This window comes from Hyposmocoma kahamanoa, unplaced genomic scaffold (assembly GCF_003589595.1).
Source record: "Hyposmocoma kahamanoa isolate Upper Pololo Valley unplaced genomic scaffold, ASM358959v1 303, whole genome shotgun sequence".
Taxonomy (NCBI): Eukaryota; Metazoa; Arthropoda; class Insecta; order Lepidoptera; family Cosmopterigidae; genus Hyposmocoma; species Hyposmocoma kahamanoa.
In genome coordinates, this window is record NW_020653784.1 from 1281459 (window position 1) to 1308845 (window position 27387).

The window sequence follows — 27387 nt, forward strand, 5'->3', positions numbered from 1 at the left end:
CTCTGGTGTCATCTTTTAACTGCCCAAAAGCCTGGCCTATAAGTGTGAAAACCTATTTTGGTAGTTTCAAGTCTCGATTTTTCCGAGATTTTCAAGTCTAGATATTTTATGATTGAAATCTTTAAAGTAAACATTCTCAATTAATTATAGATATTCAAACCGTCGGCCATTAAATTGAGAAGCAACCGTATCCCACTAGGCGATTAATATAAAGCGATAAATAAAACACAACTTTAAACAAATAATATACTTATCTATTTAACAAAATATACTGTCGTTACTGTACATTTTATAGCATTTATTTACAGCTCTCATGTTCAGCACGATCATAGGTAACAGCAACAGTCATTTCAAAAATATTACTCGCTATGTGTCCATTTTGTTACGCGATGCACGTACAGATGCTGTAAATAAACATTGAACGTCGGAACCACGAATACTGCCGATGACATAGACGGAGCTTGTCATTTTCTACCAATATCGTTCTGTCTCTTTTACACATGTAAAGGAGAGAACGGGATAGCATTTAGATGGAGTCTTGTCAAATTAATTTGCTAAAAATTAGAAACACGTACCACGCGTAACAAAATGGAACACCAAATATATTTAATTACAAGTAAGCTTAAGACGATGACAAAATAACAGCATTTCGCAACTTGAACTAAAAACAAATTGACGCAGTTCAGAAAAACAAAAACAACATAAATCAATGAAAGGAAAAAAAAACATTTATCCTACAAAATATGCACTCTCATTAGAGAAAACGCATTACTACGAGCTGGTCCACTTTTAGCCTTGACTCAACTATGGTGTAGATATTGTTAGGTGTTATTCTTCCGAATTTTACTTATCACCTCATATGAAATATTCTTAAGTCTATATGTATGCGTGTGGTGTGGTGGTGTGTATCACCGCGGTTCCTCTTAAGGATTCACCAGGGGACACATCGCATCTCTCATGACTTCTCGTCATCAGATACGTTAGATCCGAAATACACGTCTGGTTGTGTCACCCTGACGTCACTTACAATATAATTAATTATTTTACATGAATACTGCAGCCGTTACTTGAAAGCGCGCTTGTGACAAAAAAAAAGGAAATTAAATGAAAAAATATCTGCCGTTTCCAAACGAAAAAACGTAGTCATTTTCTGCAAAATACTCAATACTAGGTAAGATCGGCGCAAGTAACCCCTTATGCCTTTTCAACTTAGCATAATTACAACACTATTGTTAGCATTAGTGTAATAATAAGATGAAAGCGCAGTATGTGGTTTTTCTTCTTTATAATGATAGCTCCATCGATACTGGCGATCATTCCGTCAATGTCAAGTTAAGGAACACATGCACGACAGAATTCACTGAGAGGAGAATTTACAACAACAGAGAACTTACAGTCTACTAAAGAAACAAATGGTTATTTTTAATAAATTACACAAGACATACACAAAGGGAAAGTGCACCAACGTTACAATGTGTTTTCACTAATATTTGACTGACATTTTCAAGATTTTTATTACTTAATGAAAGATAACATTTCCACTTTGTGTAACCGTCATCTGGGAAATTTTCATTTTTCAACTAACTTATAACTATATACATGTAGAGTTAACTGAGGAAGATTTAATAAGTTAAGTAATGTGACTTGCGTCTTTTAATTTACTTAAGTGATTATGGTAGTTAAAACGAAATGAAGTATGTACGCAATTACGCCTATTTACCAATTTGTTTTGTAAATGCGTTTATTTAACTCAGTTTGACCGTAAAAGTGTGGATACTTACGTCCTTTCTCTTACGGTACCTTCATACCTAATCCACCTAGGAGAAAAATAGTGGCAGATTTGTCTTTTTTGCTTACATGTTAATTTTTTAGAACTTTTTCTGTCACATGCGCCCTTTCACGTAAAGGCGGCAGGATTATAGTACATGAAATTATGTTTAAAATTAAGTTAATAACTTTTTTCTGTTAAAATTGTAAGTTACGTGCTAAAGAGGAAGACTTGTCCAATGATATTTGTAGCTTAGCGAATACGCAGCTCGAGCGTCTATCGGAATGATACGTCTTGCAGTTTCGTTTAATGCAGTTTTCACTTCATTGACACACTTCAGACACTTCATTGCCTGCTTCCTGGCGCAACCTGTGTGAACACAGGACTTAACGTTACTTGACATAGTTTATTTTTCCAACTATACGGGTTCTAACCACGGAATAACAAACTGGTCGAAATGTGAAGTGGTCGTACTCTTGTAGTCAGTTATGATATATGTATCATAACCAACCTTTGCGGTGAGTCAAAGCTCTCTTAGTCCGAACGTGTGCTTCACTACGTAAACCAAAAATATTTTGAGTGAAATATGGTTTATTGTTCTGTTTTATTCCGTGGTTGTACATACAGTGGACCGACAAATTGTTTTAAACATATTTTAAAACCTTTTCTTTCATTTACTCGAGAAATAATAGATAACTCTTTACGTGAAAATAAAATATTTTTTGTTCCACAGTTGTCTTAAGCCCATATTTATAAATCCATATCAAGTGGAAGATGGATATTAAGATCTCAGTTAAGTAAACTGTCTTTGTTGATAAATATCACTTGATTGCACGTCATCGATTATTCATTGATTGAGCTGAAGGTTTTGAGGCCTAAAATTAATTGGCCTTGTTTAAACAAGGGCAGGCCCGTGGTCAATTAATACTACGATCTAATCCTATTGATAATTATAATTTAACAATAAAAGTTAACTTGAGACTTGCGTGACATGTTAGCCTTAGTTCCGAACAGGGTTACCGTCCGGCCAAATTTTTTCCGGACAACTCAGGCTTTTTAATAGGATTTAAAAAAAGTATATCTCACAATTTTGTAGTAAAACCGATTTGCAATAAAAATTTTGCTGCCCAGACGCTTGTCCATCTCTGATGCCGCGTGAAAAATTTTTCGATTTTATTTTGTCATCCGGACTTTCTTGCAAATGCCAGGCTTTTTGTCTGGACAATTCAAGTTTCGGAATGGTAACCCTAGTTTCAAAGACGTAAGAGCTGTTTTGTTCAATTTTGATTATACACAAGTCGGCAACAAATGTTTGCTTTTAAATTTTAATTACTGAAACCCCATTGTTTTATTGTCGTCTCGTGACATTCATAAGAACACTTTGTTTCCAAGACCAAAAAAAAACATTTAAAAATATAAACATTGCGGTGCGTGCTTATTGTAACGTCACAGAACAAGTGTTTTGCTGTAGTAAAACAATTCAGTAAGTTTTTGGAGTAAAGAAAGCAGGCAATGAAAAGTGAAGAAGTCACTATGAAGCTGCGCATTTTAGTCTGTTTTTAATATCACCGCCTTAAACTTACAAATCGTAGTAAAATATGATAAAAGTGAATACAAAATTTGCATATAGACCCTTATCGTGACGACAAAATTGTCGATTCCCCAATAATAAAAAATAAAAACAAAACGTTATCACAAAGTAAAAGAGGCTTATTTAATTGTTCATCACATTGCCAGGTAATAAGAAGTTTTTAACTGTTTTACTGGAGTCGTTTCAAGGTCATTTGCGCTCTCTGATGGCAGAAATCATAAACCTTTGTGTACTGTAACTTACGTCCAAGAGCACCTGGATACGACCCAAGGTAAGGCTGCCGAAATATCGGCATGACGTACGTAACTAATATCCAAAGAACATCAGTAAGTATCTGTTAAACTGTTCCAAAATGAATTAAGTTAATTTTAAGTTTATTGTAATTTCACTAATGAACAAAATTATTTAAACTAACAAAATATAGAGCTAGTCGTTATTGATTGGTCGTTATTTTAATTTATTGAGATTGATAACAACTGTAAAATGCTCTTTGGCATCTCAGAGTTCAACTGTTCACCATCTGTTTTGTTTTTGCAGCCCACTTGTGAATTGAACGTTGGACTTAAACATAGTGACTTTATGACCATTAAGGGACATTTCTGTACTTAACGCCGCTAGCAGACTGTGGAACATTTTGTCCGCCGAGTTTTCCTAACACACGCGGTTAGCACGGGACAGGGTCGAAACGGCAAACGCCCCGACGACGCGGGGCGGCAGATCTAGACTGGCCTGATCCCGTCTTTGTTCTGCTTCTCCCACAGCCTGTTGTAGAGCGAGCCACTCTTGGCCAGCAGCTGGTCGTGGGTGCCCCTCTCGCTGATGGTGCCGTTCTCCAGCACCAGGATCTCGTCGGCGTCGGCCACCGTGGACAGGCGGTGCGCGATGCAGATTGAGGTGCGGCCTTTAGTCGCCGCCTTCAGCGCTTGGAGGATCGCCTGCAATTCGGGCAGGTTCGGTTAAGACTTCGCGTCTCCGTGGACCTGGATTCCCCCAGCATTCGCTGGAGGCGTGCCCCGCGTGGGCCTCCGAGCGAAACGCCCTGGGTGCCCGGACGACTGTGCTGGCGGGTCAAGAATCTCGTTCTGTGAAGCTCAGGAGGTCGCCGAGCGGGATCGACGACGGGGCGGCCGGTTCGTCGGGAGGAGGGGAGGGGGAGGACGTAGCTCCTCCTTGGGGCCGGGGAGGTTTCGGTGTGCAAAGTCGATATCAGATCCATCCCACTGGAGCACCCGGAAGGCCACCGTGGGGTTTTAGCCGGCAGAAGTCCGACGAAATCGCTAATCGAGCGGTATAGGTACAACCTCTAAGCCGCGAACTGGACTTACGTGCTCCGTCAAGGAGTCCAGGCTGGAGGTGGCCTCGTCGAAGACGATGATGGGCGAGTCCTTGAGGATGGCCCTGGCGATGGCCACGCGCTGCTTCTCGCCGCCCGACAGCTTCAGTCCGCGCTCGCCCACCTGCGTGTCGTAGCCCTACGGAAGGTCAGCTGGCTGTAGTCGTCTGCCGGGACTCTGTGGGTCGGGCCGACGAGACCAACCTTGGGCCAGGTCAGGACGGAGTCGTGCAGCTCGGCCAGCTTGCTGGCCTCGTACACCTGCTCCTTGGACTTGCTCAGGTCACCGTAATGCAGGTTGTGGAATATGGTGTCGTGGAACAGTACGCAGTCCTGGGGGAGAAGTATGTTAAGTTACGAGAAAAATAGATCTAATGTAACATGGCAGCCGGAAGATACGCCGCCCTCGCGTTGAAAAGTTAGTGGCAACAAATATGACCAGGAGCAGTGTTGGGCAAAATTTAATTGTTCAGGCAGTTAAATATTGTCAATTAATTAATTGTCAATCGCGACGACAGCAATTAACAATTTATTAATTGCAATTAGAGAAATTCACGGTTAACAATTTATTAATTATTAATTACTGTTCTCGCAACTAACGATTAATCAATTGTTAATCGCTTATGTATACAATTAACAACAAATAAATTTTCAATCTTTACAAAGCTTTTAATTAAAAATTAACAATTGAAAATGACAGTTGTGATAAATTGGTAAAAGCATATAAAAGTATTGAAATAAGTATGTATGTATTGTACGGACAACGGCACTTCAGACTACACATTTTTGATCGAAAATCGCCTCCATTGCAACGGCACAAGATACGTCAATGTGTAGCTTGATGTGCTGGCGTGTGTACTTAGCAATTAAAAGATCAATAATTATGATGATGCTGATGTTGCAGAAGATGCTGATGCTGCAGATGGTATCTTGATGCTCATGGTGTTGATAAGTGGTAATGATGCTGGTGGTGCTGATGATGCTACTGATGATGACGGGTGGTCAGGTATGCCATCGATATCGTGATCAGCACCATCAGAATCATCAGCACCATTAAAGTCATCACGACCATTCGCATCACCAGCATCAGCACCATCAGAATCATTATCACCATCGCGTCATCAACTTTGTTTACATTTTCGGACTTCGATTTCATCTACGAGTACACATGGTTAACGTTTTTATTAGCGTAGCTCAACATAGCCCCGCACTAGGGAAATCCTGTGTCGCGGGTGGCATGGATATACACATAGACAACCACAAATTACACCCAAACTCATGGGAGAAATAAATGTGGGCCATTCAAATATTTCTTCCCGGCCCGGGAATCGAACCTGAGACCTCTGCGTGGCAGTCCGGCGTGGTAACCGTTCGACCAGGGAGGCAGTACAGTATTTATTACGTAGTCAATTCGATTAAAATTAATTGGAACGCGGAATGAACGGTTTAATTGCAATCAATTCTTTAGTCAATTAAATGTCTGATTGAAATTGAATTGATTAACGCCCAACACAGGCCTGGAGACTGAAAAGATCGCGTGGACCACGGCCGGAGTCGTCTGAGGTCAGACTGCTATGTCGGCTGCCGAAACGAACCGACCTGCGGCACGATGGCGATGGCCTTCCGCAAGCTGGCCAGGTCGACGCCCTTGATGTCCTGGCCGGCGACGAGGATCTGCCCCGACTGCGGCTCGAAGAAGCGGAACAGCATGCGCACCATCGTGGACTTGCTGCAACAAGGCGGCCGTGAGCGCGGGCGGCGGGCGGCGGGCGACGGGCCGCTGCCGGCCACGGCGCTCACCCGCTGCCGGAGCCGCCCACGATGCCGATCTTCCGGCCCGGCGGGATGCGGAAGCCCAGCCCCGTGAAGATGGGCTTGCCGTTGATGTACTTGAAGCTGACGTCGCGGAACTCGATCTCGGCCGTGGCCGCCGACAGCCGCAGCGGCGGCGCGCTGGCCTTCTCCTGCGGGCAGCCGCTCGCGTTAGGTTGGGTTAGCCGTCGCCGGGCGGACGGGCACCGGCCGGGGCCGCGGGTCGGACCTGGATCCTGGACTGCACCGTCATGAGCGTGAACATGGTCTGCATGTCGATGAGCGCCTGCCGCACCTCGCGGTACACCGAGCCCAGGAAGCCGAGCGGGATCGACAGCTGGAACAGCAGCCCGTTCACCATCACCAGGTCGCCCACCGTCATGTGGCCTGGCGACGGACGACGGGCGGTAACGGACGCGTTATAAATATGACCATAGAAGAAGTTTGCTAAACTAAGTAACATTTTTCGATGACGACTTTAAAATGTTACACAAATTAAAATTGTTCAACAAAAGTTGTGAGATATCAAGTTCAAACCTTCAAAAATATATTATATGAAAGTATTACTCATTCAATTTATTAACTAAGGATTGAGGGTCGTATTTTAGAACTCTACTCAATGCTCAAGTCAGGATTGCACTGGAAACACAAGCACTGGAAATACGACCCTAATGGCAGGGACTTGAGTATGATTTCGAGTGTTTTAAACCATACTCAAATCCTGACTTGAGTATTGAGTAGAGTTCTAAAATACGACCCTAAAACTAAACGGGTTTGTTTATTTTTTTAACCGACTTCAAAAACAGGAGTAACTTCTTAATTCGACTGTACTTGTTTTTTTTGTATGTATGTTCCGCAATAATTTGTAAACCGATTTTTATATTCCTTTTTGAAATTTGAAAAAAATATTCCACTTCTAAGGGTGGCAAACTAGGGCATGAATCCGGTTTCGCGCACTTCCCAGTAACCGATCCCAATAAAACTTGGCAAATAGATGTAATTCCATGAGCTTTTGAGGTAGGTTCCTTTTTATAAAAAAAGTTATTAAGTTTATTACAAAATTGATTGAAACTGATTATAATTCTGAAATTAACTAGGAACTTCGAAAATCTGCGTTATCAGTAGTATACAATTATAAAAAAAATAACGGGCTAAACCATGTACCTTGTGCGATCTGATTGGCAGCCATGATCATAATGATGCTCAGTCCTCCGCTGAATATTGCATGCTGCCCGAAGTTCAGCAGCGCCAAGCTTGAAGCCGTCTTCAGTGACGCCGTCTCGTACTTCTTGAGGCTCATGTCATACTTCTCCAGCTCGTACTTCTCGTTGTTAAAGTACTGTTAAATAAAATTATTATTCATGTTGTAGACAACCATGGAGCAGCAGAACTCAATCTAAGTAGAATAGAATAGAATAGAATAGAAATTATTTATTCAATGTAAAGCACAGCACACATACAATTTACAAACAAAACAAAAACATAAAAAATAGATGAAAGAAAGATAAGGGAGACAGGATGTGTGCTGTGCAGCCACTGAATCCGTCATTCACTCAGCTATTGCCGTCTCACTGAAAGTGTGGTACGACGCTGATTTTCAGTGGATTCGGCGATGATTCGTCGATGATTCGGCGATGATTCGTCGATGATTCGGCGATGATTCGAGGCATGATATGTAAATATCTACTCTATCCCTATGTCAAAATCGTGCTATTCCTCTTTTCATAAAGTTCAATAAGTATATGGGTAATTTTCAAGTCAGTTTTCTCTACCCAATTTGGGTGGTAATTTTTATTACTAACATATTATAGAATATTATATAATACTCGAGTGTAGTAACCTGAAATATTATTTAAAATTCTAGATAATATACACGAAAACTTAAATATTAAAATTGTCAATTAAATGTAATTTATAGTCGTCAATGTAAGAGCGCCAATTTGACAACTAAGGAAGACGTAACTTTGATTGCAATCAATGACACAGTAAACAAACAATTATTTACTTATCGAGTTTAAAAGAAATACAGGCTGTCCTCACGAACACTGTTAATGTAACTACTTTACAAAAGTTGTCCTTGTGATCATTTGATATATTTACTTATTATTTATATTATTAAACTCTATATTGTTAAATAAATGTTAATTGTTCCACCTAGAACTGAAAACCAATGACCCGAAAAATATAATAAACGATAATAGACTCATAGAATTTCGAATCTTAAAAATGACTCGTAGGGCCGTATTCTAGAACTCTACTCAATGCTCAAGTCAGGATTTGAGTATGGTTTAAAGCACTCGAAATCATACTCAAGTCCCTGCCATTAGGGTCGTATTTCCAGTGCTTGTGTATCAATTGCAATTCTGACTTGAGCATTGAGTGGAGTTCCAGAATACGAAGAGTCGTTTAATACACATCCCTATTTACGTTACGATGACAAGCGTCAAAAGGTGCCTTTTACTTTGTGACGACTTGAACCTGAAAATGACCCATTATATTTATGTAGATTGCGACATAGGCTGTAATAAGTGGTAACGGCATAATAGGAAACAAAAATGGCTGCGCACCTTGACGGTCTCGTAGTTGATGAGCGAGTCGATGGCCTTGTTGCCCGCCTCGTTCTCGGCCCGGTTCATGTGCACGCGGAACTGCGTGCGCCACTGCGTGATGGCCAGCGTGAACAGCGCGTACACCGCCACGCAGTTCAGCGCCAGACCTGCGCCCACATACTACAGTCTCATCCGACCCCGTGCCATATACAGGCTGGCCCGTTTTCAGTGGTGACATTGTAACGATTCATTTAAAATAAACCTTAGTTCTGCAACTTATAATTTTTTACGTACGTTTTTCAAAACTTTCTTCTCTAGTCACTAACACCATTCTAGTCTAAAAAATATTCCACTAAATTAATTGAAATTTTGTAAGGAAGTATATTACAGTAAGTAATGTTTGTGTTTGTTCTTAGATTGCGCCGTCATTTTAGACTTTTAGGAGATTTTTTATTAGTTGACTAGTTTACAACCATTCTAATCTCTCACAACAAATATCAGCACAATGTCAACGACTAATGGATTCATACAACAAGATTGGAAGAGAATTTTATTCTCCAACTTCGTGTTATTGAACAGAAAATGATTGCATTGCAACAATTGCAAAATCTCAAAATATCCACCCTTCTCAAATTAAGAAATCTTTCTATTTCACAGGTAATGAAAATACACTTAAAATCACATTGGTTGAGGTGGTTTTCCACCGGCGAAATGAGACGAGGCGAGACGAGAACTGAAATTTGTATGACAAAATTTCAATTCTCTCTTAGCCCATCTTCGGTGGAAATGGGCTGGATGACGAGGATAGGCGTGGCGAGAATTGAAATATTCGTTGGTGTAATATTGAACCGTATTGCTGCCTATACAGAGTATTATACTCTGCAACGGAAACACGATTTCTCGCGCGATCTTACGATAGCTATTAGTATCAATCGCGAGATTGTGAGGTATGTACGATTTGAGATTTAAAAAGATGGTTTCGTCTGATTCTTCTTCCGTTAACATATTTAATAATAATAATAACATAGGAAATGAGACTATTATTCCGGATTTAAATCGCGTATATTTGTTCTTTTGCGTCAAAGAACATATAGCTGATGTCAAACACCGTCGCGTTAACAAGTCTGCAGTCTGCGAGCATGTCATGGATAAACCTACTTACTACTTCAATGAAGTTTGACAAACCCCAGGTCCTTGCAAAAGAAGTCCGTTATCTACCCAGGATGCTGCGAGAGGCCATTGAAATTAAAAAACATCCTAATTTCAACAGGGAAGATGGTTTCTCCGTACCACCAGTTTGTGATCCAGTATTTCCTCTTGTACGACTAAATCGTACGTGTCTGTTCTTAATTTAGGTCGTAAACATTATGCTTCCTTTACAATAAATTTAGTGTACATCACGCACTCAGCAGAGTTAGTCGTTTTAATTACCTCCGTCTATCACCTTATCATATTATCAATACCACGATCAAATATCAAAGCTTATCATCATTCTTATCAATTATCATTATATCAGTGAATGTAGAATAAACCCTACACCTCTAATGAAAAATCCCAAACAGACATAAGACTGCAGTACTAATTAATATGTTTTAGTTTATTCTAATTTTTATTATTAATTAATAATAAATCGAACTTAATAAAAATTCATGCAATAAAATAATTTGTAAAACTGAATGTAGCGTAAATTGGAATGTTTTCTTTGTAAAATTAAAAATAAGATATTTAATTAATAACTATAGAAAAAATAGGGTGGTTTGCATCAATATTAGACATAACTGGTTGAAGTCTGTACCACCTCAGTCAACCGTGACCATGGGACCTGTAAAAGGCCCGAAACGTCGGTTTCTTTGAAAAAACAAATATACGTGATTTAAATCCGGTAAAATAGTTTCATTTCCTATGTGTAACAATCGCGTAAACCTAAGAACTCGATAATAATAATAATAATTTACGGGACACGTTACTGCAGCCGGGTATTTATCGCTAGATTAATAGCACTAAATTCTCACTAATCACAATCACAGCGCGAGCTCGCGATGGTTCGTGCGAGCATTAAAGGCAATTTTTGGTGGTAACAGGCCGGTGAGATTTCTATTCTCGTCTCGCTTCGCCGGTGGAAAACCACCTTTAAACATTCACTCGCAAGGCGGACTCCCCTGAGAAGTTGCTCTTTGTAAACAGACTTTAATTCATTCTTATTATTTATAATATTTATTTCGAATATCGTAGAACCTGAAAGCGCTAAACAGGTAACTAAACCGTGGACTTTGTAATTTAAGTAAGCAGAAGTTGTATTTTTTAGTTAGCTTTACTGCAACGTTTTTGTTTCAGTTGCAAGATTACTTAAATTTAAGTAAATTTGATACAAATATTGATTTTCTGTCAATAGAACGCCTAACCTGTGAACGCCAGGCCGCCCTTCAGGCCGAGGATGCTGCAGACGAGCGCCAGTTCGAAGATTGTGGGCACGATGTTGAACACCATCGCGGACAGGACGAAGTTGATCGCGCGAGACCCGCGGTCTATGGTCTGCAAAAACGATTGGTTGTTTTCTATTAATACACAGGGTGTACAGGAAGTACCTTAAATGATTAAGATAGCTTTATTTATTTATTTTATTCACAATTAAAAAGTTTACAAAAAGGAACACACAGCCAGCGAATAAAAACCATTAACAGATTTATGTATCGCTGCCTTCACATGCTATCAGGCGTCTAACAAAATAATTAGTGACCAATACTTATATGTCTCTAATAATTTACGCAACTAACTAATTTTATTTAAAGGAGATATTATTTTGTATTGTATTTTTAATATGAATAAATACAGTTACATAATATTCACAGCATTTTTGAAAAGCCTGTCTGAACCGGGGATCGAGCAAACTAAAAATGCAAAAAAAAAATTACCACTATTTTATTCTAATAATGGATAGTATCAATAATAAGGACAAAATCTCAAATAAACCTTGGGTCCTACGATTAAAGATAACCATGAAATGTAGTATTAACAATAATGTGAAATACATGTATACGAACATTGACTTACAAATAAATGGACGACGGGTCTAATACACAAACCACGAAAAAAATGTCCCAAGTCAACCTATTTAAACGTAGTGACATGTAAAGGAATATGAAAAAGCTAAAACGTTGAATTTAAATTGTAATGTCATCATTGTACTGTCTAATTTTGCTTGCTTCGCTGTCAGTCGAACAAACGAAGACTAAAGCGTGAATGACGCTCTGTATACGATTTTAACGCCCTATAAGTTCGGACACTTTTTAGCGCGGACCCGACGTCCATATAATAATAATAATAAATGTTTATTTCAGTAATACAATTAACTTTACATTAACAGTGGATGGTACCTCCTATTAAGCTTATCAAGCCTGTGTCAGAAGGCACCGCTCTTCCATAGCTATAAATACATATTTAACATTTTTAACTTATACTTAATGTAGTGTTTAATTTTTACATTTCCAAACATCGATAAATACAAAACAAACAATTTTTTTTTTTTTTAACAATTTTCAATTTTCTTAACTTCTAATTTTAAATTTAATAATATAATTGTAAGTCAATGTATACGAAGGTATTAATTACTAAATATGCAAATTGCAAGCTCTTACAGAATTGCATGTATTTCAATATAAAGAGAATCTATACAAAGTGACAAGTGATTATTTATTGATGCATTTGACCATTTGCCCCACATTAATTTCAGTGAATGTTTATTGGCACTTTTCCATAACGGCCAAGGAAAACATTGTGATGAAACTTGGTAATTACGTTTGACAAGGAAAATTTGTAGTTTATAAGTGCACGTTAGGGGTGGCATGAAAGGAACCTCTTCACAATGACTTAAGAATTGTTTTCCTAGTATATTAACCTGGACAGCAATCGGCGAGTACCTAAATCCACGATAGCAATCCCAAGTACAGTTCAACATGGCAACTCTTTGTGGCGTTATCGGCGCGGCCCAGAACTTGGCCGCGATAATAGAATGTCGATATTTATAGATATTTTCAAGTCCTCAAACCCCCCCGTGGTGAACCAATGTAAATGTAAGTGGTATTACCCTCTTCTTTGTTATAATTATTAATACAAAGATCGAACACTCAGAAAAAATTCCTTCGATCCGGCCGGATTCGAACCAACGTCTGCTAGCTTACCGTGGCAGACGCTATACCAATTAAGCTTAGCTTCCGAATCCGGCCGGATCGAAGGAATTTTTTCTGAGTGTTCGATCTTTGTATTAATAATTATAATAAACTATTGGAGTAATTTCACAAAAAGTAATTGAATATCGATTCAATAAAAATTTAAAACCCTTTTCTTTTTTTTTAATCTTATTTTTAATAAGGCCTGTAACACTTGGGTGTCAATATGGACCTTGTGACAATCCCTGTGGATTATTCTATTCTATCGTGTCGCTGAGAGGCAAGACCTCACATATGAGTACCCTATTCTTAAACAAAAGAAGCGCTTCGCAGTATGATTTGTAATGTGTCAATGATGATGACTTATAAATAGTTTTTTATTTAATAGATTTGTCTATTTTTGGTCTGAAGCTCTGTTGTAGTTAGAGGTCGGCGTTTAAACGAAAAGCACTTAAAAAAGTCTGCTTTTTAAGTAAGCGCAGAAGCTTACTTTGCATTTTAAGCGTAAGCTTTGGTCACTAGCCAGTTCTACAGGTACTCAACAATTTCATTCTTTACAACGTGCTTAAGTTTCAAGTAGCGCCATCTATGTTTTCTAAACAAATTAATTCAACATAATGAACGTAGGTTTTAATGTTAAAAAAATAAGCAGTTTTTTCCACTTCAACGGTTAACAACTACAAAAGTAAAACAACTTATGTTTTTGAACGCTTTTAAACGCCAATGAACAAAATGTTAATAATAATAATAATAATAATAACGCACACACTCAACATAGCCCCGCACTAGGGAAACCCTGTGTCGCGGGTGCCATGGACACACACATAGACAACCACAAATTACACCCAAACTCACGAGAGAAATAATTGCAGGCCATACAAATATTTCTCCCGGCCCGGGAATCGAACCTGGGACCTCTGCGTGGCAGTCCGGCATGGTAACCGTTCGGCCACGGAGGCAGTTAAAAAAAAATAATAATGTTATGTCATAAATAAAAACATAACTCTTTTTTTTATATAAAAAAACTTATCTTAAAACCCTTAGTGGTATACTCTTGGGTTTGCTATCAACACAACGTTGCAAGCTTTTTTTTAACGTTAGCTTCAAACTAAAAAGCGTTTAAGTGAAAAAGCGCTTAAAAAAGCACGCTTTTTTTGAAAAAGCATAATGTTTAAAAAAATAAACAGTTTTTACCATCTTTAGTTGTAGTATTTAAAATATTCATAAATACTACAAGATAAAATGCCTAAGTGTTTTTTACATCATTTGCGTGAAACAGAGACGCAGAGAGCGGGTGCGGGTCAAATGCGGGTCGGGCGCGAGTTGAGTGCAGGTCGGGCGCGAGTTGAGTGCAGGTCGGGCGCGGGTTGAGTACGGGTCGAGTGGGGACCAAGTCCGTGTATTTATATGGACAACAACACATCAAGAATGGGCGGCGGACTTAAGGAAAAGAAAAAAGCAGTCTACGAGAGCTAGTTTATTGTATAGTCTGAAGTCTGGTACAAGAAGAACCAAGAGTATTATTACAATTAAACTTGTAATACTAATTAAAGTAACAATGAACATGCTAAAAGTTGCAATTCTACAATTTAATAAATAAAGTTACGCAAACTCTAACTAATCTAGGTAAAACAATATCTGAGGATGCCGAGGCAGTATCCTTAACTGGCGCGCGACCTACACCCGCTCTCTGTGTCCTTCACGCTCACTTACTTTGGACAATGCACCAGTCTGTCTGCTCAAGTGAAAAGCAAGATCAAGATTGTGCAGATGTATGAACACATTGCAAGCCAGCTTTCGAATTGAATGCTGAGCCACCTTCGCGAATACCGCGTTGCGGAGCTCGTTGAAAGCCGCAGCCGTTGCTCGGGCGATGCCGTCTGGAAATTCAAAGAAACAACAATGGAATGTGTAGCTGCCTACTTGACTGAACGGTTACCATGCTGCTGAAGGTTTTGGGTTCGATTCCCGGGCTGAGAGAAATATTTGTGTGGCCTTCAATTATTTCCATCCTGAGTGAATATACATCCTAAACAGAAGAAGACAAAACAATCCAAGTCAAGAAAATAAAGTTGTTTAATTGTGATAGTCTTGGCTCCCAGTTGAGATTAGTGGTGATGACTAGAGATCAACTCCTGGCTGCAGTGGAGCGCTATTCAGATCTCGAATATGACACCTTAATACTCATTATCATTAACATTTCAGCGGACATTCACTGCTGCATATATGCCTCCCCAAAGATCTCCACAACAACCAGTATTGAGCCGATTCCTGCAACCTTCACGGAGTCGTCGGCCAACCTTGTAGATGGTCTGCCCACTTGAGAAAACTTTCACCCCTTAAAAATATTGTCTTTTTTTCATTACCCAATATGTTTACATTCGGCAATTCTCTTCAATGTAGTCAGTTTATTCAGTTGCAAAATAAGAGTTCAAAAGCATATTTATGGTAAAGAGAACACAGTACGAGTAGAAGAATTTCGATTAGTTTAAACAGACCTAGGAATCACTTACATCCAAGAAGTAGACTAAAAGCGGTAGTCCCAATAGCCTGAGGCACAGTCGCCATTCCTAATAAGGCATCTCCGGTGGACGTCACCGTCGCAGCATTCACCTCATCCACAGCATATTTGAATAGAAATGGCACAGTCACATTCATGATCTTTGCACCAAAGAGGAGTGAGAGGGAGAGCATTACTCGATCTCTTATCATTTTGTTCTCCTGGAAGATTGAAAGTATACATTAATTGATAATCATAACAAATAGTCATAGTAAAAGTTGCAGAATAATTTTGTATAATTTATACAGAAGCAATATTTCAAGTCACAGTGGTGCAAGCACAAAAAATCTTCACCAGAAAATAACATTTTCTTGAACTACAATTCATAATATTATAATAAAATAAATAGCAAAACATTTTACCTTAGGCCACACATAAGCCAACATCCCTCTCACCATATCAGTTCCAGAGACGGGTTTTGCATTCCCCAGGTTTATATCTTCACGGGATAAAACAGAAGCACCTGGATGAAAGCAGTCTCTCTTTTGGATACCTAAGGAATGGAGAACATCAGGATAGCACGTAGGAAAGGTTGAAATACGTACAAGGAAGTGGAGCATGCAGGAAAGGGAGAACTGCTTCAACCAAGGCATTATTAACAAGACAATACTGTGGAATAAGCACAAAAAATAGATGAAATTAGTAAATCTAGAAAAGAGAAATGTTGTTTGGATGTTTAATGCATTTCTATTTATGTAAAATACAGACCAAAAACGAATTCTGATCAATGTTTACAAATAAATCTCCAAAAAAAAAAATATATAATAACAAGCATTATTTGACGTTGTAATGATGTTATTTAATAATACAAAGTATTATTAGGTGGATACTTCTTTCATTTAAAACCATTTAAACCATTTATTTACCACACACAGTAATACGTACAGAACATAATAATATAACAACATTGTGGGAACAACAACAGTGCGTGGAAGGAACAGGCTCAGTATAATCCTTGTGGCTGTATGCCTTGCGGTACTGATTTTCAGCCTGACCGTGTTGACACATCGTTCTTCAACATAATCCAATTCAACGATACCATCGCCACGATAAACGTCGAATACTAATAATTATATCAGCTGAATTCATTAATAACATTTAATAGATTAATTTTTAAAAAATGGTATGACTATGTATGACAAATTTTTTTTATTTTATTTTTTATATTTCAGTCACACATAGATCAGAGGCATAACAAGAACAGCATCCAAAATGATTCAACTACTAATTAAGTATAACAAACACATAATAAGAGAAAACAATCAAAAACAAATGCACATGAAAAACTCATTAAGTAGATAATGAAAAGGCAAAACATAGCTTCTAATTGGACAAGCAATAGGAGTACTATACACAAGTCTATTCATATCATATACATTGTGAAGAATTGTTTGTATTTTAGTTATTGTGATCATACTTTTTCATAAACTGTGTATATTAAATAAAGAGATAAGTGATAATTAGTGAAGTTCGTACATTCAAGGGCACTGCAGTCCCACTGAAAATATTTTTTTTTATGCATTTCAGTGATATGCCAAGGTCCCAAAGGTTATGTAACACAGTGCAAAAACTGACCTTATTTGCTAACTTTTTTATAGAGAAGTATTCATATTAACGATTTTTCGGTGAACTTCGGGTGGTTCTTTTGTTGTATCACTTACCAACTGGTATTTTGCCAGTTTTTGGTTTGTTTGCCAACACTGCCGCTAAGACGTGTTTCGCTGAGTCCCCGCCACCCGCAGGGTTCGGAGACGTTGTAGAATAAAACTAGAAACATATTTCTCATACAGATACACAAATGATACCCATAAAATCGAAGAAAAGTTTTAAAAATCTGAAGTTTTGCTACGTATCGTAAGCAACCAAAACGTACCCTGAAATAGCTGGCGGTGGCACATTGCTTGCACAGAAAATTTAGTTGTGGCTTAGTCAAAATTACTAAACTACTAGTACTAAATGCTTTTGTAAATTTTGCTTTATTTCTAATTAATTTGTTAACAATTTTGTATGACAGCAAAGCAGCCGCCATGATTAAGAAATGACAACAATATCTGTGTTGCCATTTTAATTCATTTAAACGTTAACGAACTATATAGAGTTGGGTCATGGAAAATTTTCCATTAAAAAAAATTAATATTTTTCAGAACAATAAATATGTTTTCGGATATTTTTCCTCTAATATTAGTATCGTCATCGAGTATATAACCAGAAATAGGGACGAAATAAGGGCCATATATTCCTGGTAACATATTAGCGATACAGCTCTTATAAATATCAACTCTCGTAGGCACTGAAATATAGACAGGCCAACTACTCTGACCTGTGTGTACGTCTCTGTATATTCCAAAAAATATTCTGTATTTATTGTAATAAAGATAATATCTCTAACAATGCCGTGCTGTTCTATTCGGTGGTATGGGAAAAACATCTAATTACAAAACAAACGGAATCAGATTTCATCGGTAATGAAATATGTAATTTTGCAATTTTCGTCCATTATAGCAAAGCTCAAGTTAACAGGTCGATTTGAAGTGAAACAGTTGACGACACCCGTCAATTGTTTCGAACTCGGGCTAGCCAATCGGAGCGCAGTTGTCACGGTAATGATATGGCAGAATATTTTTCAAACAAATGAAATGACATTTCGTCTCTATTTCTAGGTATATACTCGATGAGTATCATCTACTGTAGAATTAAATTGAATGCGGGTTGCACCATTATTGAGCTGATAACGTCAAAGTGAAATATAATTTAAAGTAATGATAACTGCCTCCGTGGCGGAACAGTCACCATGCTGGACTGCCCCGCAGAGGTCCCGAGTTCGATTCCCGGGCCGGGAGAAATATTTGTATGGCTTCCATTAATTTATCTCGTCAGTTTGGGTGTAATTTGTGGTTGTCTATCATGGCGCGTGCGTTATTAATGTTGTAGAAAAAAAAATGTGGGTTACACAAAAATTGCTAAGCCCTTGGTAGTCTCTGCATCAATTATAGAAACAGTAGAAATAAAAAAGTTGGACAACAAAATTAAAGATATCCTGCACATTACTTAGTATTTAATAAATTTTTCTAATATAACAACATACTGAGACATGAGTGCTATACAATTACTTAAAACATAATCACATTCATAAGTTTCTAATTTACTAAGAGACTCTTTGACACTTACTACCTTATCTCTAACCATTGGTGTTATCAATTCATTTAAAAGTTTGTCATTTGAACATAAAGCTGCAGAATAGAGCATTCTGCTGACATCATGACTTTGGTTGTAGTAATACTTTACTACCATTAATAATCCATATAAATTAAAGCTCAAACCTCTCAAATCAATATACAAATGTTTATTCAAACCATGATTATGAATAAATGCCATTTGGTCTTGTGATAACTTTATCAATTTAGATTTCAAAAAGATTAAAACATCCTCAAAATTAAATGATACATAATCAAGATCATTGGCTGGTAAATAGAAACCGTACTCCGTTATAAGTTTCAGATTGTGACTATCCCCATAGCATATGTAGACTTCGGTATATGAATCAAAATGACTTTTTGTATATATTGAGAACCATACATCGGAAAATAATTTGTCATTTAAATAATTTACATTGATATTTTTTACATTAAAGCTAACCATTAATTTAGTTTCGTTTCTAGCGCTGGGGCTATGATTTATCATATCTAAGTAAGGACATAGTGATATTTTAGTATTATCGTGTATAAGATTTAATATTGAATTTTCTACATTTATGAGATCAACTAATTTTGATAGATCCATATAAACACACCTTGTATTCACTGTGAAATACGCCCATTCATAAACAGACATTGTAAACTTAGCTTTTAATTTAATAACAGCATCTTTGTCACTATTACTGTTCTCTAAAATTTTTTCAAAAATATGGAATGATGTCTTAATAATTTCATTTTGTTTATTAATCACAGCTAAGATATCAGTGTCAATGTGACACTTTAGGTAGTTTGGCAAAAAATAAGGAACTGTATATTCTTTAGGTAAACTATTTAAGTATATTGACCATTTTGTTTTGGATCCCTGTATTTTTAAGAACACTAAGTACATAGCCATTAATGATTGAAACGATACCTTGCGCTTGTACTCTACCACACATGGTGCTTTGTTCACTAAAAATATACTGCAAAAGTCTACATCCATCAAAATACTAGTTACATTGATAGTGCAATTAAGTGGTAGATTTAGCAACTCCTCTCCGGCCTTTATCTTTCGTTTTGTCAGCACGCCGCGGCCAGTGTCGTCAAATACAGCCAGTACAAGCTTCTCGTTACATTTCATACCTTGTTTCTTCAGCCAGGAGTTTAATAAAACTATTTCTGTGCTTTCGTTGCAAGTGTGGAAATTGCGAGCTTTTTTATGTCTTCTTTTGCGTTGCGTACGACCCATGGCAACGTCTGATGAGAGACAAGGTCGTGATTTCTTTATAACAATCCCAAGTTATTGTATTATTGTAGTTTACACATAAATCGGATTAAAAATAATTCATGTCGAGCGCCTGCCTTGCCGTGGGACTATTTTGACTTTTTGATATTGCGTCTTGTTTGTTCAATGTAAAAATATTGTAGAAATGAAGGAATAATTTAAAGAAAAATTAAGACATAAATTAGTGATTGCTCAACGAATTAAAGTTATGGTTTCATTATACACGTTTTGCATTACTGAAGAAAAATGTATTTTTCGATGCAGTTTAATTTATTCTTAGTATAAATCAAAATATAAATTAGCAGTATTAAAACGCAACATCGATAATGTTCTTCGTTCTAAAATACATTCACTGCTCTATCTAACACTATTTTCTCTTAATTTGGATAAAAATATAAAAAAGCAAACAATATGTGTATAAATATGAATACAAGTAAAATGCAAAAATTCTGCTTAAAATATTTCAAAAGTAAAGATATAACTTTGTTTTTTTTGTTTTCGTGTTTACCAGGTATACCATTCACTGTAGTATTTTCTATTTCGTTTTGAAATTAGTTAACAGCTGTCATTTCAAAAATTCAAACCAACGGATTTTCGAGTAACTTTGTTTTCGTATTTTGTTAATAATATAAAATTTTGTAATCGAAAAGTTAATTAAAAGTACCTAATTTTCGAAGTAAACACATCATGTCTCAACAGCAAACTAAAAATTCGATTACTCTTCGCGGTTCCGCTCAAATTGTATGCGAATATTTGAGTAAGTAAGTCGGTGATCTCCAAGAACCAATTAAAGCCAGTGTTTCGTATCGTTGTTTTTCGACCGACAGGACATTTTTACTTTATGTCTTCTTCCAGGCTTTGCTATCAACTCCGTACTGTTTCAAAGAGGCCTGTATCCTCCGGAGACTTTTAAAGCTCAGCAGCAATATGGTATAACGTTGCTGATTTCGGAAGATCCCTTAATTAAAAATTTTCTTACCAATTTGCTATCTCAGAGCGAAGGTACGTTACTATTATCTTCCTTCATTCTAAAATAATATAGAAAAAAGTTACTTTTTCTTGAAAAATAGCGATGTGCATAATATTTCAACACATAGACCTAAATAAACTGGTAGTTCTTTATAGTTGTTTTCACAAAGTCACGAATGCAGTGAAATACGCTTCTATGATATCATTTCTTAATATTGATCATCAAAATTTTCCATTTATTAGGCTTAAACATTAGACATTAACTGCTGTTGTGGTCAAACAGTTACCATACAGAGATCCTTGTTTTGATTTCTGTGCAGGGAGAAATAGTTTCATGGTCTGCATTTATTTCTTTCTGGAGTTTGGGTGTATTTTGCAGGAGTATTTGTGTGTGTCCATGGCACCTGCAATACGGTGTTTCATTTATTCATGTATATCTGTGTGTTATTTATTTATTTAAAGTTATTGTTTATTATATGCAAAATAGGCACCTCGACGTCGAGTTGCGGACACCTGCCCATTACACCAAGTAAAGTTATTGTGACTATGGAACTATATTATAGAGCTTCTGCATGTGCGAATGACAGAAATATATGGAAATACCAATTTAGGAAATGAACTTTTTTAAATTGGTTCTGTTCTGGGTGTTCTGAACAGTGCCTCAGAATTCCTTTCCTCTGGTACTGATAGTACATGGAATTCCCTAATTTGAGACCAGGCAATTGGTGTGGTTGTCTGGCATTTATATATAATTATTATTTACTTACTAAATTGTGTTAAATTGATTTTTACAGAATGGATCATTAACAAAAAAGTGAGCAAACTATCGCTTATAATAGTGAATGTAGCCAATAAAGAAGTTCTCGAGTGTTGGGACTTCAATGTCCAGTATGAAGATGGTGACACTACATTATCCAAAGAAAAAGGCGAACAAGTTGGCAGTAAAGATTTAAAGAAGATCCAGCAAGAAATTCGGGATGTAATGCTACAAGTGGCTGCCACAATCTCCTATCTACCATTCCTCGACTGCCGATGCTCCTTTGATGTACTTATCCATGCAAAAACTGACTGTGACATACCAGAAAAGTGGACAGAGGCTGAGCCTATAGCTATTAGTAATGCACAGAATGTACAACTCAAGACGTTTTCCACTAGTCTTCACAAGATGGAAACTGTTGTTAGTTATAAGTTAGTAGATTAGTGGTAGGTATAATTAGTGACCATAATACAATATTTGTAATATATCAGGTAGTTTTAGCGATTGGCACACATTGGAATTGAAACTATTTTTTCCGGATCTTAGTTGCGACCGTGGGATCTGTAATGAATAATGGTTGGAAAAAGGTGTTCCATACATGTATAGATATAGCTACAAGGAGGTTAATATTATATATATATATAGGTAAATATTAATTAATAATTTTTTTCGAATTCCGTATTTCCAGATGAAAGAAACTCCTTATTCTATACATAAAATCCAACTTTGATGTGCTAGGTATCTACCTAAAGTAAAGTACCAGTACAGTAAAAATATTTCTGGAAATTCGGAATTCGAAACTGTAATTAATTAATATTTGGTGGTACAACTCTGTCGCTCCTTGTAGGTATATCTATACATATGGAACATCTTTTGCCGACCATTGATAATGAACCCCATATTGGTTTGTTTGAAAAAACATTTATGGCTTAGATTTGAAAAAAAAAAAGATTATTTCCTATGTATCACATATATTTGTATAGGTTTGCTAGAGTGTAAGGTTTGTGTTATATGTTTCACAAAATGTTTCAATTTTTTGGCATGATCAATTGTCATTGACAATATGTGTAAGAAGTTGGTATGGTATGGTGTAACAGGCTGGTGTTCGCAATTCTACGTCCAGGCGCCTACTTTGCGGGTAGTGGCTGTAGGGTCCTACTCGTGCTATCCAAGCTCCTCTAGAAATATCAGCATCCTCCTGAATTTGTTGAGGACCTCGGGGAGTGACCTGGGTATTTCAAGGTACTTCGCCCTGTAGTGGGCCAAGCTGTAGTCTTGCAGTAGGCTCTCCATAGAGGGCTGTCTGTGATACCTAGATGGAAAAGGTGTTAATTATGTGGACTATACACGTTAGAGCAGGATTTCTTAACTTGTGGTCCATGGACCCCTAAGGGGTCCATGTTATGAATGCTGGGCGTCAGTCCAAAAAATCCTACCTAACATAAAGCAAGCCTACCTAACACAATGCATTAATTTCAAAATTGGTATACAATATGTTGCGAGTAAATAGGTACTTATTTACTCACACCATATTGTATACCAACGTGATGAGATGTGTACATAACCTTTTTGAATTTTCGCACCCTTTGATGGCCATTTATTATTAGAGCGAGGGAGATGCATATCAGATCTTACTAATTTAGTAGGTTTTCTATAGTATTTAAAGAGAAATATCTTCATATAAAAATGATGTGCAAAGTTAGATATTATAACTGCCACAGTCGCCGAACGGTTACCATGCTGAACTGCCACGCAGAGGTCCCAGGTTCGATTCCCGGGCCGGGATAAATATTTGTATGGCCTACTTTTATTTCTCTCGTGAGTTTGGGTGTAATTTGTGTTTGTCTAAGTGTGTGTCCATGGCACCCGCGACATAGGGTTTCCCTAGTGCGTATGCACTCAACATGTTGAGTGTATAAGTTATTATTAAAGCAACTATCCCTTACAACATTAATTATCGTAGTAATTTAAAATTTTGTCGAAAATAAATTACATAATAATCATGGAACTCTAACTCCAAATGTGTAAATAACTTTTTTCCGCGAAATTGTAAGATAACGCCCATCTCTGTTAATGGGATCACGTGTGAATTGATGTTTCATTACGTACGAGGCCAAGAAGACACCAACCCTTATCCTTCAGATTAAACTCTATTGGGATTAAGATTTATATTCAATTCTATTTACTATAAGAATGACCTAAAGTGTCAAGTGATGTGCTTGGTTTTCGAACGCTACATTCATTAATTTGATTAGCCTAAATACTTACTATGCTTTGTGTTTATGTATCATTTTATATAAAAGAGTGAAGGTGAAGAATGTATTTAAATATTTTATTGAATTGATATTCAATTATTTTTTATGTGCAATTACTCACTAGTTTTAATTATTAATACAAAGATCGAACATTCAGAAGAAATTCCTTTCGAACCGGTGTCTTCTAGCCAGGAAGCCTTCCAATCGAAGGAATTTTTACAAATAAAATAATTATAACAAACTAGTGGAGTAATTTCACAAAAAAAATTGACTATCAATTCAATAAAATATTTAAATACAGTGAATAGCGACTTGTCTAGCCGGGACTGGTAGCTGTAAAGGTGTGTCTAACTGGGCGACGAAATACTTTCAATTTGTTTTAGATGTCGTTGAAAAACCAAATGCATAGAAAAAATAAATACGATAAAAAAAATATTATTAATATTAATATAAAAGAAAAATACGACAACCAAACGCATAGAAAAATTCGTGAAATCCGCTGGTTCGTTCCGCGACTTAGTTGGTATAGAGTCTGACACGGTATGCTAGAAGGCGTCGGTTCGATTCCTGCCCGATGGAAGGATTTTTTCTGAATGAAGATATGTTTAAGTGTAAATAAAGCTGTGATATAGAAAATAGTTACTTGAAATAATCTTATACAGAAACAGTCGCAGCGAGTAAACCTTTGCACACAAATTCAGTGGCGCTGTAAACGCGCGTCATCTGCGCGTGTACGCATCGCAGAAGCACTGTATCGCGCATTTTGATAAGAGTTACCTAGTTTCAATTTTGGCATCGTTTGTTAATTTCAGGTAGTGTTTGAAATGAAGCAACTAGAAAAGCTTAAGAGCATGCACACTGCGTCGTTTTAAACACGTGTTGTACTAAATTATTACCATTCGTTTTTGGGTGTTTATTTTTCACGCGTTGCACTTCACACGAAGTGTGAAAAGGATATAAAATCATAGCAAAAGTTGTCGTCAACATGAAATTCTAAGTGTAATCTCCAGTGGAGTATATAAGCTTCTTGCTTGCAACGCGATATTTGCGCGCGTTTGAATCGGTGGATGGCCCGCTGACGCAAGGTCACAATACTTGTGTTTTTAACTTATGGATCATGATGTCTTCTTGGTTATTGTCGTTTTTTTTATTTTGTTACAGTTATTCATTGCAAAAAATTAAGATTTGCTGGGTAGCTAATTAGTTGTAGTAATATTGATGATATCGATGTTCCCCGAATGAACGTGCAAAACTTTTACTCAGGCTGTAATGTTGTATTATACAGTTCTAGAACATTAGAAATTTCATTTACGACGTGAAACAAAGTTAGTTTGTTCCCACCGTTTTCGTCATATGTTTTTTCGTAATAAATTCAGGTACTTACTTTTTTCCATTTTTCCTATAAAGTTGGTGTTTTGATAATACTCGTTATTCCGTGGGGTCGTCGGTATGCTACTAATTGTAAAGCATTGTTTGTGCATCGGTATTTTTTTAATAAAATTTTAATCTTTTAACTAACAAACTATGTGTTTAAAGTTATTCTTACCGATATCCACTTGCACTTTTCACATACACAAATGAAGTTCTCTAGTACAACAGCTGTTAGTCTTCAATATTTTTTAAAATATTTTGTTTCGGATTATTCATCTATATTGGCTAGTAAAACAAGAAATGTACCTACACACGCTAATCTTAGCAATTACGCCTTTCCATAGACCAATATCTGGAGGTCCGTCCGAAACAATTACTGTCAAATAAGTAATTTTCGACATAATTAAAAGACAAGTATCCAGTATGAATGAAGCTTCATTCGCATCACGCGTCTTTTCATTTGGTCAAGTATTGCTTATTTGGCAGTAATTGTTTCGGACGGAGATCGAAAGTAGACCCCCTGATTGGGGCGATACCAATCTTGTCAAATTTAACGCTACCAAAACTCAGGCGTATCTATTCTGCGTAAAACGGAGTCCCTTTGAGCTGACTCCGACTTTTCGTGATGTATACCGATAGACGCCGTCTCCAGTTGTTTGGAATGGACCTGTCGCTGAACTTCGGCAGATACATTGAATCCATGGCCAAAAATGCAGCAAGGAAGCTTGGCATTCCAAGCTGAGTTGAGAAAAAGTTTTCTCCGGTTTTTTAAATTCAAATTTTCGATAAGGATTTAAGGAAACGATGTTTAGTATACCAGTTTCAAAGTTGTATGATAGTTTTTGATCAATCAAGCATTGTTTAGGCTCAGGGCATTTGATATTGAAAATGTAAGGTGGCTCGAATTATTTGTCCGGGAGTATATTTACAAAACTAGCTATTTGTAGGTACTTGTCGCTGCATCTGGTGCACCAATAGATACTAAATACCCGACTACGCTTTCTTTTATTACGATTGGCAGTACTCTGAGTTATTGGTTCGTGACCTTACAAAAATATGTATCTACTAGACTTGGGGTACACATGAAGTTTGCCTGCCAGCAATGATACTCGGGATGCTGTTATCGCTGCCACATGGCCCATGGTTGCCACCCATTCTGCGCATCAAGAATGCCGTTCTCTTTTGCATGACGGCGGCAAATCCATGTGCATCGGCGAACATTCCCAAAGCGCTATAGAATCGTGGCAGCCGATACAGAAATAGAAAAAGAAACAAACGGCCACTTTAATAATTTATTTATAACAAAGCTCTTACAAATAGCGATTAAAAGCTACAATAAATAACATCTATTCAGCAAATAATACTGTACAAATTGTTAATACAACTTAACATTTTAACGTCGCCCTATCTATAGCTTGAAAAGTTAATAAAGTGTATTCATATGTATATATATATATGTATAATATATATAATGTACAGCTAGCGTCAGAAGTCACTGATAATATAAATTACGTCACACGACCCAAACCAATATTCTAACATATTTCAACGTTGCCTGGGCCGTCAATTTTATTAATAATAAACGTGCATAATAGGATAAATATGACAAAATTAGACTTAAATGTCAAATTCCATGGCCAGTGATGTTATTATTATTTTCGTTAATGGCGGCCACTATAGGCATGGGCCTAATATGTTACAAGTATGTTACAAAGTTACAGGAAATAGTTGACCAAATTGTAACAATTGGTTGTCACAATTTTGTAGTCATGGTAAGCAAAGTGTAACTTGTTATAGG

At 37.1% G+C, this 27387-nt stretch overlaps 3 protein-coding genes across 5 annotated transcripts; 1 reads left to right on the forward strand and 2 right to left on the reverse strand.

Moving 5' to 3' along the window:
- Positions 1–3565: 3565 nt before the first annotated feature.
- LOC113229308 (ATP-binding cassette sub-family B member 7, mitochondrial) lies at positions 3566–17808 on the reverse strand. 3 transcript variants are annotated; one of them, XM_026462858.1, is made up of 14 exons: positions 17653–17808; positions 17441–17546; positions 16142–16272; positions 15733–15940; positions 14933–15099; positions 11456–11585; positions 9072–9220; positions 7669–7843; positions 6734–6891; positions 6493–6656; positions 6292–6421; positions 4897–5025; positions 4685–4831; positions 3566–4294 (listed from the first exon to the last, which is right to left on the reverse strand). In XM_026462858.1, exons 1-14 carry the CDS (start codon positions 17806–17808, stop codon positions 4079–4081), a joined length of 2166 nt encoding a protein of 721 aa, XP_026318643.1. In that variant the 3' UTR covers positions 3566–4078. The 3 variants fall into 3 exon arrangements, with proteins under 3 accessions (XP_026318643.1, XP_026318645.1, XP_026318644.1); XM_026462860.1 differs by having other exon boundaries at positions 16142–16218; positions 17653–17779; XM_026462859.1 differs by lacking the exons at positions 17441–17546; positions 17653–17808 and adding an exon at positions 16325–16366 and having other exon boundaries at positions 16142–16218.
- Positions 17809–18827: 1019 nt separating this feature from the next.
- LOC113229321 (SET domain-containing protein 4) lies at positions 18828–20322 on the reverse strand. Its single transcript, XM_026462875.1, has one exon. The coding sequence runs from the start codon at positions 20199–20201 to the stop codon at positions 18828–18830; it is 1374 nt and encodes a 457-aa protein (XP_026318660.1). The 5' UTR covers positions 20202–20322.
- A 602-nt stretch (positions 20323–20924) lies between these two features.
- LOC113229324 (mitotic spindle assembly checkpoint protein MAD2A) lies at positions 20925–23733 on the forward strand. The gene is made up of 4 exons (XM_026462878.1): positions 20925–20994; positions 21093–21239; positions 22001–22550; positions 22811–23733. Exons 1-3 carry the CDS (start codon positions 20925–20927, stop codon positions 22405–22407), a joined length of 624 nt encoding a protein of 207 aa, XP_026318663.1. The 3' UTR covers positions 22408–22550; positions 22811–23733.
- Positions 23734–27387: the final 3654 nt, after the last annotated feature.